The 16,454-nt window shown below is 42.0% G+C and overlaps 1 protein-coding gene across 4 annotated transcripts in view; it reads left to right on the forward strand.

Annotated features, from left to right (window-relative positions):
- The window catches only part of LOC109422442 (uncharacterized), an 82,625-nt gene that overhangs the window by 51,850 nt on the left and 14,321 nt on the right, over nucleotides 1-16,454 (forward strand). For all 4 annotated transcript variants that reach the window (XM_062860550.1, XM_029857667.2, XM_062860552.1 and 1 more), the window contains exon 3: nucleotides 14,965-15,492. In XM_062860550.1, coding sequence (XP_062716534.1) covers nucleotides 14,965-15,492 — 528 coding nt within the window. The remainder of the gene's footprint in view (nucleotides 1-14,964; nucleotides 15,493-16,454) is intronic.

Raw genomic sequence — 16,454 nt, forward strand, 5'->3', positions numbered from 1 at the left:
CACAGTCAGCTCAGAAGAACAGACAACGTGTGTATGACGACGATGATGGCGTGTTTAACAAGTGGCAGGGAATTTTGTATTACCGTACCGTACCGTACCTACTTGGAAGTGGATTCCTATTTCCTCTTTCGTCACATCTTCATCAGTACCTACCCAGTACAGTGAGTGCTAAAAAAGAGCTGAGGGAATTGTTTGGCCCAGGTGACAGATACAAGTGGACCTGGTACTTGAACTTGAAATTTATGAACCTAGTTGATGCTCAGTGAGAGGTTAATAAGGTTGTTTATAGTGAATTGTTTGCAGGTTGTTTGGCATTAGTTTTTTGTTTGTTCTGCACTAAAGAATGTGGAATGTTTGAGTAGATTGGAAGTTAAATCTACACACCCTTTCTGGTGGGCTTGGCGGTCTAAAGCTACCACTTCTGATTTGTAGACAAAAGGACCTGGGGTCATTCCCTGGTGCGTCATTGCCCTCTACTATGTAATTGTATATTTTTTTGCCCATTATAAGATTGTATGTAAGGACGAGCGGTTGCTTCATCAGTTTCTACCTCTTCCCTTCATTGGCTAGCATGACGTGATAGGCGCCATTGTCGTATAAGAATAGGTCACCAGCACTTCTACATTAAGGATGCTTGATATTGTCAACCTGTCATCATTTCGATTTCTTATTTATGTACGTGCAATGTTCCCTGCTATTACAATAATTCTATTCTTTCTGGAGGTTTTTTTTTCATAATTACTTCGGTCAACGATCTTAAAAATTCCGGCAAAAGTTCCAGCAGCAAGAACCAGTAATTATCCCATTCAATCCATACTGAATCCGTGATTATCCATAATTGCAGTTGCATCCAGGAATTGGACCAGAACTTCTCTAGAAACTGTAATGAGTTTCGTCAACAGTTTCCCAATGAATGAATCTAAATGTTATTCCGCAAGTTGTCACAGAACCTTCAAGCTTCTTTTGAAATCTCTATGACCTCTAAGGAAACCCAAAGCTTGGATGAGTATTTTCAGAAACTGTCTCACACAAGAATTCTTTCACAAGCATACTTACAAAACTAGCTCAAGAATTCTGCCGAAAGTTGATTTCAAAAGAAAAATTTCCCACGAACTTTGTTAAAAAGCTTTTCTAAAATTTATTAAAAAAAACTTTCAAATTCCTTAAGCAGGCATGGGAAACACTCACTCAATTGTGCATTCCTCTTATATATCTTGAAATCTCTTGCATATCCACACACAATCAGAAATGAGTTCACCTCTCCACTGTCAAACAAACTCTTTCTGCAACTCAAGAGCTTACAACTTTCAAAAAGTCAGCAAGGACGTCAACCACGTCCTTACAGTCATCGAGGAAGGAAAAGATTGTTAGGTCGACCACCGTTTGCACTAAGGAGGATAAAGATTTTTCTGAACATTATTCAAAATGTTCAAATTTTATCAAAAATATTTTGCAGGAACATCATAGAACATCAACTTGTAGTTGATGAATTTACTCTGGCAAAAAAGTTAGGGAGACTGTGACATAAATGATCAATCTTTAAAGAAGCAACGAAGCAGAATTCTCGTCCCAATGTCTGTGACTTTGGTCGCGATTCCGCTCATTTCCGAAAACAGCGCGCATACAATTGTTGTTCTCTTCCAGTTCCTACATAACTAGCAAGGTACTTGAGAAGCGGGGCAAAAATCACTTCTGACAAACGTACCGGAATGAGAACATTAGAATCATAATAATAATTTGTTGAAAAGCGATGATGCCTGCTACCCGTCCACCAGCATCCAACAAACTGCGTTCGCAACAGGAGAAGGATATTCATTCATGTCGGTCCTCGTCGGTTGCTCTCTGATGGCAATTTTCATCTGGCGACTTTGTTATTGTACATTTTTCCCCTATATATTTCAGAGAATATGAGGGTGTAATGTTTTCCCTTCACATGAAGTCGGGTTTTGCACTCTCGGTGCTTTTGTTTGCAATTTGATATGTGATATGGAAGAAATCGCTTCAACATTAAAGTGCTACTCTTGGTCGCTGATGCTCGCTTGCAAACACAAGGCGCAGATTAGACCTATTTACACTTAATTTGATTCGAAATAATTATACTGACGTGATGGAAATGAGATGGGGAAGCAAATTGCAGTCGAGGGAATTCAGTTGCAGGAGCTCTCGAAGGGGATGAATGCTGTTTTCTGACCTAGGACAAATGTTGTAACGACTGCATCTGTACAAACTTGCTTTGATGTGATCAATTGAATCACGATTAGCCACTTGGTTGTTTATTTGCGGACAGTGGAACGTAGTTTTACAGCGCGCTTGAATTCATAACAAGCGATCATCCTGTATCTAGGTATGCGCTTTTCGAATGCATTCTTAAATCCAATAAACAAACACCATACGATCGTCTGAAGAACTCGTACGCGGCAAGCGAAGGGCTATTTGTAGAATGCGGAGAATCGTTAGGGAATCTTGTTTATTATTTCATCAACTTAATCGGAACATCGCCGAGAAATAGATAGAAAGCTAAACAATTGATGGTGTCGCTTGGGTGCAACTTCTATGCCTAAGAGGAGGATCGCTAGATGCTCCTCACTCACCAGACGACGTAGCTTGTCTTAGTCAATTAATTAAATCATCGATCGAATGGGAATAAGAACCTGAGCTACGTAGAGAAGAGTGCGAGAGCAGTTCCGAAGAATGAAGTTGTTTGAATAACTGCCGACAGCATGGGCTCAGCTCTACTTGAACCAACCACCAGACGAAAAGATCAAAAGTAGATCGAGCACGTTGCTGGTGAATTGAAAAAGAAACTTCTGGCAGTGATCTTCCCCCACCGGGTTACGGCTTCCCCCCTCAATTGGAGATCATTATGTAAATGAAGTGATGTTTTCTGGTGCAGCGTGAGAGCACGTACTTTTCCCAAACATCGATAAATTATCTGGTTCAGAAGTGAAGGCAGTAGAATTGTTTGGAGTTCAGTTGCGAAACTTCTTCTGAACTCTTTTATTTTAAAAGCGTTTCCTGGTGTTTAGCAATGCTTACATTGTAATGACGTATTTGGATCATCAGAAAGAATATGGTATCAGTTTAATCTCATCATCTTTATCACCCATAATCATCTCGAATTTATTAGATTACAAAAGCCCCGTCAATTTGTTACCGTTTCTAATCGGTTCTCCCGGCTTCCATAAGCGCGAGAGATTGGGAAATTTTAAACTTCATTATCAATAGTCGTTTACGCCCACTTTGTATTGCGCCCGATCGCCATCATCGATAGACATGATGGGTTCTCATGAGATGAACACAAGAGTGCAGTTATCCAATAAAAAAATTATCGTCAGCATCGATGGACGCAAGAATGCGCGACGCGCGCAGCCCTCCAGATCGGATCGTTTTGATCCGCTTCTTTTGACGATTTATTATCGATAAGAAAGCATCTCTCACAGGTTCCCGAAGTTTGACCCGTCTCTGGATTTGTTGATAAAATACGATCCTGGGAGTATGATAAATGGACGCGAAGCGACGGAACGCTTCGAATTAGGTGGCCCACCTTTCGGACTCACGGTGCTGCTCGTAAATCTACCATCGGAGGCTGATGATCATCTCGCTCCAGCCAGTTTCCGATCTACCTACCTATTCACGACAAAGCATTCTCCGCTGTCTTGTTGCATAGTTGTGTCACTTTAATTGTCGTGGTTCCGTTGCCCTTTTGTCAGCCAGCTCGGGGTACATAAACTAGCGTAATTTATGGCCCCACAAAAGCCGCAACATGGCTAAACTTTTGGACTATTCAAATGCGCGTAGGTACCCGTCAAACAGTCAAGTGGTGCTATGTAGAAGCAGTGCACTCCTGGCAGAGGTTTTCGGACCCCGGTGGGATGCGAAACAACGGATTTGATTGGGAAATTCTATAGGCTATCATCAATTGTCTAGAATTTCCTAATCTATGTGCTAATCTATAGACTGTATAATAGCCAATAGAATTTACTTTCTTACCTTACTGTACTTAGAATGAATTACGGACTCCTCCCGAAGCGACATGGGCTTCAGTAAGTTTCTCCTAAAAGCTAAGGTAACTTTCATGTATTTTTATATTTTTCATGCCTTGTTTTAGATTTCTTGCAATATCTTCAATGGATCCCTTAAAATGGTTTTGGTATTCTAAGATATTTATCAAAAAGGATTCTAGTTGAAAATGTTTACGCATCTACTGAATAGGTTTTGTCTAATTTGTTGTTAAAGCTTACGTAGACCTGTCACAAAATCTTTTATAATTCAAATGTATTGAAAATAATAATTTTCGCGGTGACACCAACGGGCGTAACGAACGACTCCAGCTATATCCTCCTCGTATTGCTGCTCCGATGCAGCAGGATTACCCTTGAGACATACGCACCAACTTGTGGCGGAGTCGGGGGATGATGAGGCCTATCAAAAACAATGAACTTCAGATACAATGGACGCTCTTCATCCAAACTAGGAATGTTCACGTGAAAAGTAGTGCATTAAGCTGAATGTTCAATTCTGCAGAGCATAGCCCAACCCCCAACTACATCACAAATTAGTGCCTATGCCTCTGGTAGTATGTTGGTTGAGAATAGCTAGTTTAGCCACTGGATGACGTAGAACCCCTGCACCCGTTTGAACGTCTCTCCGACTACACATTTCAATCTGTGTATGTAAAAATGTGTGATATATGGGATAACACAAAAGTTTACATGACATATCATGTAAATGTCATAAAATATCATGTAAACTTATATTATATGTCATGTAATTCAGCATGACTCTGAGTGTTTACATGACATATAACGTAAATTTGCATGATATATCATGTAAACCTTCATAACAGTAAGTTTACATGACTAAAATGAAGTTTACATGACGTGTAAATCTCATTATTTTTATTTGTGTACGAATACCAAGATCGCCCTCTCGAATAGGCTTGGCTTCATCATGCCACCTGGTGCTCCGTGTTAAGACCTGCATATATTCCCGGATCCACCTTATCTAGAATTGATCCAGGACGTATCGACACAAATTCCAACCGATGAGAAGTGAATCGGGAGTTTCTCCGGCTGCCTGATTCCGTTAGACCAGAGAAAAATAAAATGATTTGGAGTCAATGCCTCCTGGTCTTAAGTCTCCAGAAGGTCGTGCATCAAGGGTCCTAATTGACACTGCTCCACACCGTATTGTTTGGAGAACCGTGAACTTTCGGTTCATAGATGCTACTTGACCAACCAACACTCAACTGACACCGACAAAATTTGTGGTCGGAGTAGATTTGCAGCAAAGACTTATGAAGAGCGATAAAACACTGAAGTGCAAGCTTGCAAGAGTTACTCCTAGGTGCACTGTTCTAAGCAAAGGAAGAGTGCCACCTAACGCTTCGTGTGACTGCGGCCAATTTGACCATCTCTACAGGCCTAAATAATCGATGCCGAGCAGTGAAAATGGACGCTTCCAGTGGTGGAGCCATTCTGAATACTCAAGGAAGCGCCCTATTTCAGGTATCAGTAGGTCGACTCCAGAGGCATGTTCTCCACCCTGTTTACTGTGTGCTCCTGGCACTTTTTTGCAACTTTTCGCACTACCCACCGTCCGTAACGCTGACCGGATTTCATTGACCTCTGTTCCGTTGCTGTAGTGGCCAAATCGCCTGTGGGTACCAGTCGATCAGAAGTTCAGTCACACGATGATATTTTGGCAAGACTACTGGGAACTTTGCATCATATTTGACAGCGAGAAAGCTCCAGTTTGACCTGCCAAACGAACGCCAAAACTTCAATAGTTAACGAATCGAACAGCTTCTGTCAAGTTCTCTAGGAGAGGCCTTGGTTTGAGCAAGTCACCACAAAGCTTTCCCTGCTCGCTACATGTCTTCTGTTACGGGTATAAATATTTATTACAATTATAAGACAGAATAATTGTTAAATGTGTTATAAATTTTATATTCGTGCGTTCTTTGTGTTACATGTTTTATTTTAACTTGTAAATATTCCCCGAATTTAAATAAACATTTATAGGGTTCTGAAAATAAAGCCAATGAGATGCAATCCTACTTTGATTGCCAACTTTCAGGCCATTTCTGGCAGCGGTCAAGTACTAGAGATGTAAACCTTTCCCTGCCACGGAATTCAAGTTGTTGATCTCAAGTATCGAACCCCGAAACGGGATGCCCGATTAGGATTAGTTTTCCTAGACGAAACCAAGCTATGAACACAGCAGCAAAGACTGTGAACTAAAGGGCAAACTGCCAACTAAAATACAATTCCAGGATGACTGATGGACCCAAACCAATACATGAAACCTCGTCATCCTGTGATCGGAAGGAGTTATCCATCTGGATAACAGGGCACATTTGTGTTATGTGTTGTGCTGCGACAATTTGTGATGTTCTTAATTTGTGCATTTGTAAGGTACTATGTGTTCGTGATATGTTAATCCTTTGTAGTAATTAATTTCTTTTATTTTTGTAACACTTCCTGCTTCAAGTTATACTTGGCTTGCAAAACTTCTTGCTTGCAGAAGTTCCGGTATCAGGCAATGAACGAATAATTGGAGAATATGTTGCTATCGATTGGCCACTTATTCTCCGGCGTGAACAATCGGCTCTCTGGATTAGAAGCTGGGCCTTTCCCTATTTAATGTCTTCACCCGCCCGCAACGTTGAGGCGTTTCTTCCAATATTTTACCAATTCGTACTGCTACGTTCTGGCGATACTTCAGAGTATCTGATCTGATTCAGGATCAGGAAAGCATAGTTTTGGAGTTGCTCCAAAAGAATCTGCGACTTACAAACAGCGAGCGTATACTCAGACATGGCGACTCGAATGGTGGGATTGACAGCGATCTCAATGGGACCACCTTGGCTTTTGAGGCTACCAAAGCGTATTTCGGCTGGCCACGATCAAGATACGGAAAGCGAATTCAAACTATACGGATCGTATCCGGTAAAATAACATCCAGGAATTCCGTAAGGACGTGGCCGGCGCCGTAATTGACCATAATAAAATTGAGAGCTCTCGAGCTGTGTACATTGAGAATAGTAAGCTAGTACCAAGCCCTATTCATTGGAACCTTGTGCAATTTCGATTGCTCTGGTCCATCACGGAGTAGCAACTACGAATTGTGCTCTCCGGATCCAGATTTTCGGTACTTTTGCTGTGGGTCATTCCATCCTGCTTGGGCTCTTCTCAGATCTTGAACAATTCCGGTGTCGTCTGGCAATTTGACGTAATACACGAACACACATTCATCCGGTAACCACGCCATGTTTAGCAAGTGTTGCACCTGACTTTGCTTGACGGAGCTGAATTGCTTTATTGACCTGCAACGCTTTTTTAGAACTCGATTGCCAGTTTCGTAGCTTGAATCCTCCATCAGCCTGAATGTTCCGTATGTCTGACACTAATCTTATCATGCCCTTCCCTTGCTCCGTACGGTGCCTGTAACAAAGCGTAACAAAAAATAACTTTTGGTCTGTCTCAAGAGCAAACTTTTGTGTCTTTGACAGATTTTGGGCCGCTGAATCCGAATCCGGGCTCAGATTTGCTCCAGCACGTCACAATTTTGAGCTATACCTCAATTTATAGGGCAGAATATGCGATTTTGGGCTTTTTTGACTGCATGCCAACAAGCATGGAAATATTTTTTTAGCCAGCCAAAAGATAAATTGGTCAAATCACCTCTAAATTAACGACTCATGCAAAATATTTCGTTTTACCAAATCGAATTTAATAGTTTTAAACGATTTATGTTAGGTGCGATATTTCCCATACAAGTCACCCTCCAAAACTTGTATGCAAGTTTACGTGCTGACATAAAATGCTTAAATCTATCAAATTTGTTGTGCCAAAACGAAATATTTTGCATGAGTCATTCATTTAGATGTTAATTGACCAATTTATCCTTTGAATGCTTAAAAAATATATTTCCATGCATAATGACTTGTAGTTAAAAAAGACCAAAATCGCAAATTTTGCCCTATAAATTAAGGTATAGCTCAAAATTGTGACGTGCTAGAGCAAATCTGAGCCCGAATTCGGATTCAGCGGCCCAAAATCTGTCAGAGACACATAAATTTGCTCTTGAGACCAAAAAATGTTGCGCTATGTAATCGTCAACATAGTGGTTTCCTATTCCCAGCTGCTGGAATACATTGGAATTGTTCTACAAGTCCCATGAACCGAGTAAGTTCCGATCCGAATGTCCCAATAGAAATGGTCATGTCAAACTTCATGATTTGTCGAAACGAGCAGGAAAATACCTTTCGGATGCCCCCAGGGAAATGGTCCACATCGTTATCGAATCCAATCGTGCGTCGTGACAAATTTCATGATTTATCAAAACGAGAAGAAAAAATGGTACTTCCGAGAGGTCGTAGCAGGATCATGTAGTAGTGCATATTGTCATTTTTGTAATTTTGATTGATATTGCTGCTGGATGTCTGGAGGCGCAAATGGAAGTCAACGATTTCGTCTCGAGAATACTGGAATTTTGGTGCCTAAACGTTGACCAAACGTATCCCTTCCACTGACATTACTCAAAATTCCGTGAAACCTAAGCCTGAGAGGACGTAGAGGACTCTAGGAACATACTGATCGTTTGTGTCAAACTAATCTTTCTTTCCCATCACTCTGCTGTTACAAGGGCGTGTCAGGACAACTTTTGACCGTTAGATGGTTGCGTCAATCTTGTCTTAGAGTCAATGATTAGCCCCAAATCCCTCAATTCTCATAATAACGAGGCTAACTAGAAGGAAAAAGGTGATTTTAGGATACCATGACTTCTCGGGAGTAGCCTGGCCACACCGAAAATGTTCCGAATCCCCCCCGGGGAGGTGGCTATTCCCAAAGTGTTGTCAAAATCATTCGTGCAGCACTTCAAACTTGATTTGTCGAAACGAGAAGGAAAATAGTCAGCTTGGCAACTGAAATTTTTTATTAGTCCCTTCAATTACTTTGCTGTGTATATTGCCGTCAATTATTGGCGAATTTCTAGTAGCTTCATGGCAAATTCTTTCATAAGCTTCAAAAGAGATGTGTGCAAGGTAGTTTCGAGAGATATTTGGGAAAAGTTATTAAGAACTATGTCAGATTACTCCAAAATCTAGCTCGAATTCTTTACCAAATACTTGACAAGTTCATTGTATGATCCTATGGATCAGAGAGAGGTTTTTTGGTGATTTTTTCCGCGACGTTCTTCGCGTCAAATTCATTACGAGATACTTGTTGAGCCTGCTGAGATAGTTGATGACTATGCTTGTGGGACCTCATTCGCACATTCTTTATAGCTTCCTGCAGGAAGCTGGATACATCTTTTGCTCACATATTTCATACCAAGTATTTTGGTCGATATGTAATTATTTAAAACATCTATGATGGTTTCTAAACGAGACCTTTTCAAACTGCTGGTGAACTCATTGTAGTGATGAAATTTTAAAGGTGGATTTATGTAACGCATTCTGAATATTTTTGACAAATTTCATGTATCAATCTCCCTTAAAATTGACAGAAAATCAAAAAAACATCCTACTGGGGTTTCGCCAAAGGTCTTTTCACAGATCTTTTGCAGGTCCGAGCATTAAATTGAAAGAATTAAATTATAACTATTTCATTAGCATTGAATTGAATATCCAAAATTGCTAGGCAAAAATCATTTTTGACGTGTAAAATTATTGTACGCTCAAAGCGTTTTCATTTCAGAAAAAAATCCTGTAATCTGCATCTCACGTAGATATGACATAGTTTATACCTTTTGTGAACATAGAGCCATTACTCGACCAATAATGTTCTCTACATCAGTTTCCTATTGGTTTCTAGAGCTGCATATCATCCTGTTATATGAAAGAATTTCTTGTATTCAACATTGTAAACAAGCTAAATCAACCAATACTCTATAACTGTTCAGTGGTTTTAGTGCGAACCTGTAATTTTACAAACCGATGGAGAAATGTATTGGATGTGCTTGATGTTACTTTGTCACAGCGAACTTGATATATCGATATATCAATTGTTAGGTAACTGTGATAAGATTTCTTCGTCCTTTTCGAAGTAGTAATGAAGAGAGGAGGCGCATGGTGCTTAATAGATCGATGCTTTATTACAAATAAGCGTAGAACCTGTGTAAGTTTGTTGCATTTCTGATTGTCCAATCATATTCCTTTTCTTCGTTAAAACTCATATGGGACAGATCCAGCTTTTCAGCTTAGTATTTAATTAGCACTCACACAATCAGTAGCAGATAGAGTTCTTTGCAAATGTGCATAATATTATATCTCACATCTCCTACACCAAACATCTTCTATAGGGTGAATTTGAGAATTATCGGCAGGTTTGTTCTCTCCGTTATAGGGTGTTTTTGTCAGCCAAATTTCCAGAACCTTGGCCATATGATTCAGCTTGGTTGGCAAGGATATGAGGCCAACTCTGAGTTCAACAAGTGTAAAAAAAACCATGACGAAAAGAACGAAACTGCCGAAAACACGTAAGTTCCTCTATAATGAAATAGAAAGAAGGTGTTCTCACACGCATTCCACCCCAAGATGTGATCCGTGATCCACCGTGTTTGCCCACCCCTGTCCTAGCTGACGACAGGACAGGTCGCATATTTGTCGCACGGCAATTTAGTGTTGTTGAATGCCGAACAAATTTATGAGTCTCTCTCTGGAGCTGGACATCGATTTTCCACGGCTCGTTCAATTGATTGATCTCGTGCAGTTGTTGTAATTTGGTAGGTAGAAGTACCTTACAACACGCTGGCTTTGGCTAGCCATCGTCGTAGGATGACGTTCAAAAGCAATGCCAGTGCAAAAGACTCCACGCTGGCAAACGCGTGACCACGAAGACGATGACGACGACGGACAACCAGCGCTGTTTTGTCGGTTATGCATCAGGTATAAACGAAAAAAAAAGCACCAGCAGCGGAGAGAAACTCAAAGCGATTTTCGATCACTTTTGCCAACGTAGGCAGATTCTGTTCGTTCGTTTGTAGTTGGAACTCTGTGCAACGAGGGAGAAGAAGAAAATCAATCGTCTTAAACTTTGCGGCGCCCACACAAGGGTCAAAAATTGGATCAACCACGATTGTGCTGACCGCACGGATCACAACCCATGCGATGCGATGCGATGCGATGGTTCACATGCGACAGTCTGCAGCGGTGGCCCCACTTGTTGGTTGCTGATGGTGAACTTTCACCCTCGTGGACTGCCGCCAGCGCCACAACGAACGTGGAAGGTCCCTATCGAATCTGTTGCTCGCTTAAAAGCATTTGATTGCTTCCGTCCCGCTTCTCATCAACAACGGCACGGCAGCAGGAAAGCAACAAGGATCGAATATTAGCAAGCTTATGGCCCTCGACTACCTACTGTGGGAAGGGGTGTTGTGCGAGCAGCACCATACAGTTGCCTTGCCGCTGCTCTACAAGGACGAACTAGGAGAGAAGTGTTTGCTACCACACGGTCGTCGGACGGCGGCAACTCTCACTCTATTAGGTGTTGAAATGTGTTTATTCGAGGGACTTAAACCGCAGCTAGAGTAGTGCGGAATAGGAACCAACTTGGAATAAATCCGATTAGGTTGTCCCTTTTTACATTTTAAATTTTTCGCCCACAATGCCTTCGCCACTCTTGTATTCCTTCTTGGGATGCGATTCCCATACGTTCGTATTGTAGAAGATGTCGTTTCTGCGAAATTCTGACGTAGCATTCCGGTTCAAAGTGGCAACGCAATACGCCTAAACCTCCTCGACCACCACTGACCATATGCGAAAGAATTTGCAGAGTGTCAAAAATGGACAAACGAAAGTACCATGCTGGCGCACACACACCACATGCTATGGTAAACACGATATACAGATACCTTGAACTCTTTTAAGTTCGTCTCTGTTATTCGCCGCAACTGATATCGCTTTTGTCGTCCGGCTATAAAACGAAGCGGGCTTTGACTTTTGCATCTACCGCACTACCGTCCCACCACGAAGTGCATGGTTGGTAAGATCTAGAAGAAGAGTAGTAGGTTATGCCAGGCCAGGCCAGACGCAGACGATTGCTGTCTGCCTAATTGATGGGAACGCGAAGCAGAGCCAACAGCCAACTCCGAGCGCCAAAAAGAATGTCGAAAGTATAAAAATATCAAAATAATAAAAAGAGCATTCCAACATCGTACGATCGCGAGGATCGTCGTCAGCGCGAATGAGCCGGCGTGGGTAACCGAACACTGCACTGACTTGACGGACTGCCTTGGATACACATAAGCAGCAACAGTAGCAAAACACCAAAGAGTGTTGATGTAAAGAATGGCAACTCGGCTTGGTTTCCATTCAACGGAAGTGGCGCTTCCTAGACGCAAACAAGTGGAAACTACCTATAACGGAATTTGTCAAAAGGAAGAGTTTTGTGCGGTAGTATTGCTAGAGTTATGCATGTTCTATCGATAACACGGATACGTTAGCTCGTAGCGAGCGCTGCAAAAATGTAGTCCCAAAAAAAATCAACAGTGTTACCATTCTTTGCATGTTCATTCTATGGAAAACGCACTCGCCGTTGATATATCAACCTTCCTAAAAACTCACGATCAGCAGTCGGTTTCGCTAGGTAGCTGGTGAGCAAGAGAGAGTAAAGCGAGGAAATCCGTCACGCCATTTGTGACGTCACAGACTATCGTACGATACACCGAAAAAGGGGCGCAAAGAAGAACAAAAAAAAACAGAGAAAAAGTAGCTTAACCATGACGGGGCTTCACCGGCGCTGGTTGCTTGCTCAGCGTAGAATATATCCACCGCTCTCCACATGGCATAGCGATCGGATCGATGATCGTTCGTTCATATGGGTAACTACGGTGGGGTTACGATTTCGATTCTGATGACGATTGGTCATGGGAATTTCGTTGAAGATATTGAAAGTTTGGAAGATTGATATTTTGACATTCACATACTAAAACAAATTGCTGACTTCACAGATGTCTTAGGCTATTTCATGAGTCATTTTAGTGGACAGATCGAACCATACATTTCAAATAAGTTGTTGATACTTTCATGAACTGAAAAACTTACTTCAAACGTTTCATCTTTGTTCAGTAGGATAACTGGGTTCAAAGAAAACAAACGTTTAAACACTGTTTGCAAAAAGGAACATACATCAATGCAACAAGCCACAACTTAAAATCCGGCTACTACTGTTGACACAGCCAAAGCGAAGAGAGTTATTTTCGCAACGTCTTTTCAGTCGTCGTCTAAAAATAGCCAGTCTTATGCTTTTGGCAACCACCTCGTAAGGTTTAAGAGTACCGTTGTACAAATTGATACAAATTGCTCATACAGAGTTGTGCAAAGTAGTTTTGTCCTATTAAGGGTCAATTGGTACAGTCTATTGAATCATCACCTAATTGTAGTTTATGGATTACCAGAGGTATCGACATGGCATTAGAAGAATAGATGTGTGAAACGCTTCTGTAATATTCAGAATTTTTGCCCATCGAGCTATCTAAAAACTCAAATATCTCCTCAAAATGTTGCAAACAGCCGCATGTAGCTAAACTGTCTGTTATACGTCTTCCTTCATTAACCATAAAACTACGCGATGTCATAGTTTACAGCTTTTTAATACGCACTAGACAGACGCCACATTTGGTGGTCTGGTTTGGTCTGATGACGTATTTTGCGTATCTACTCGCTGCAAATAGCTTGCTAGCAGCGGCTAACTAGCAGGTTTTCACGTACACTATAAAATTTACGCACAAACGCATCATCATCAACGCCAGCCCCATAAAGTCCGCTAGTCACGTGCCAGCGGCATAAATACTTTCCAGAATCATTAACCATTTTACAAATTTATGCCATCGTCATCGTGTGAAGACGGCCGCGCACGGCCTATCGCTCTGCTGTTGGTATAGACAGACAGTTTGTCGTCGTCGTCGTCGATGATCTGCGCTGAAATGCGGAATCGCGACAGCAGCGTTGCCGCGGGAACCCGTTGTTGTTGCTGATGCTGCGCTGATTTATGACAACTTGTCGGGCCGGTGGTGGTGACATTGTGCGTCCGCGAGATTTTGTTCAGATATTGTTGCCACTATATGTCGGAACATATCTCGTCAAGTCGAAGTGTTATGATGAGGTTGAATTATGGCGTATAAAGCCTATGGGTTTGTGTGGGGAGATCTGGTTCCTATATCAAGCCGCCCATTGTAAAACGAAACTTGATTTTAATTTGCAAATTTATGACAGTGTCAAATGGTGGTCGGCGGTTGGCGTTTCCTTTATTGGTGCGTGAATGGTTTTAGTACAGAGGTGCTTGAGAAGCATGAGATATGGATGAATAAACCTGAATAATAAGCATGGCTTAATTTTGTTACTGAAGTGAGGGACCATCAAACTTAAGTGTTATTTGCTGCTAACTGAGTGTCATTTTTTTCGCTCACTGTACTTTTCGTATCAAATAATGCACTCTCTGCAAAGAGTCTTCCGAACTAACCAGCGCACACTCTCACTGTTTACCTTCCGTACCAAAAGTACATACTGGAAAAACTTGTAATTAGAAAGCACAGAATGTTGCCAATTGGCAAATTGAGAGATCAAATTAAAAAAAAAAACTATGTTCTGTTGGGACTCGAACCCACGACTCCGTATACGCTAGACCGGTGCTTTAACCAACTAAGCCACAGAACTATGCAGTAACGATTCTGCGGAATATTAAGCCAAACTGACTCCGAAGCCACATCATGAACACTCCTTATCCATTTCTCTGGAAAACGAAAATGTTGAAGTCGAGTCTTTTTGTGTTAAGATTATCATGGTGCACAAGACCGATACAAGGCCTTTTCACCCACAAAGGGTAGCTGAATCAATTCAATTTAATCATTCCATAAACTTTACAAAATTTACGAAAACACATCAGAGAACAAATATATCAGCTTCCATCGAAAACATCTAATGCAATGTGTTAAAATTTCTCCCCTCCTCCTTCACAGCAAATCGCTCAGCCTGTGGCAGCTATCGAACGGCAAAAGCTTCATCCAGATGATCTACACCAGCGACGGTCAGCTCATGGATTGCGAATACATCCGGCAGAAGAAACTGGTCCGGTCCTTCCTGGCTCGCTTCTACGAAGAGATTGAACAGGCCCGTGCCCGAAACTTCACCTCGCCTCTGATGGTTCCGAAGACCCACCACTCGCTGGTCTCGGATCACGATTTCCGGGAGTTCATCGAAAACGGTATCGTCACCTCCGAGATGGAAGATCTCCAGTACAACGTGCAAGAATTCGCCGATGGACAGCAGTCCTTCGCTGTGAGCGGCGATGCTTTCGGGCTCCGGAACCTCACCTACATTCCTATCACGAGCGAGGACGAAATCCCCAAGGATATTCACAAACAGCTAAACTACCGAAGGCTGAAGCATCAGTGCGATCAGCGGCACGTTCAGATGCGTGATCTCGCTCACGGATTGCAGAGTAGCGATCCCCAAGAGCAACAGACTGCCGGCGAAACCTTGCAGAGGTAAATTGATTTTTTTTTTCAGCGCTTTCGTTACCCAAATGTCTAACTAACATGTTTGCCTTCCTTATCCTGAAACTAACATTCCGTGTTATGTCATAAGCCAAGCTAAGCTAGTAAGCATGATTGCACTCCGATCACATCCGCACATTATCACCATCTATCTCTCTCCGCACACGCACGCACGTTGCACACTCTTCAACCGCACACACACACCTGCCCCTGTTTGAATCTAAATCCGTTGGACGCCCGTAAAACCGAAATCTCGAGTTTCTCGCTTGCCATCGCCTAGCAGTCACTGGCTGTTGTGGTCTGATGATGGTCATACACGACCGTTGTTGTTGCTGTTGAACTCTAACCTCTCTGCCAAAAGGGACACAGACCGGAGAGCGAGCTGGATGAGTATTAAATTATGTTGGGTGGCTCCATGCAACTCGCGTATCTGTCCCGTTGTACATGGAGGCAGCGAATAGGAAAATTGTAAATATGTATCACTTCGATTCGCGTGTGTCATGCGCACTAACGCAACACGAATGGGATGCTACAACGTAACAACGCAACGGCTAGAAATATCGTGCGACACGATGTGAAGATTGTAAGGTTGCATCATGTACCTACTAGGCATAAGATACTTCGGTTCGGTTTGCAGATTTTGGTTTTTATGGTGGTTTTGCGTCCTTTATCATATTTACGTAAGGTGGCTTCGATAGCGAATCATTCATTATACCTATGCGGAAATGGGTTGCACATTCTTTCACTACTGACCAGCATTATCTCCCTTTTGGGCTATTCATTTCACTGATTGCGTATGATTTTTCTTCCTCTGTCCCCTTCTGCCCCAAGCCCGGTTTATTTTGTTTTGTATGTAATTAATTTCCCCTCGTTGCGTTCGGATTTCCGTTATCATTTATTGTTTCGTTTCTCTTCTTTTTACTTTTTTTCTTTCTTTATATCCACTTCGATTC

This window comes from Aedes albopictus, chromosome 3 (genome assembly GCF_035046485.1).
Source record: "Aedes albopictus strain Foshan chromosome 3, AalbF5, whole genome shotgun sequence".
Taxonomy (NCBI): Eukaryota; Metazoa; Arthropoda; class Insecta; order Diptera; family Culicidae; genus Aedes; species Aedes albopictus.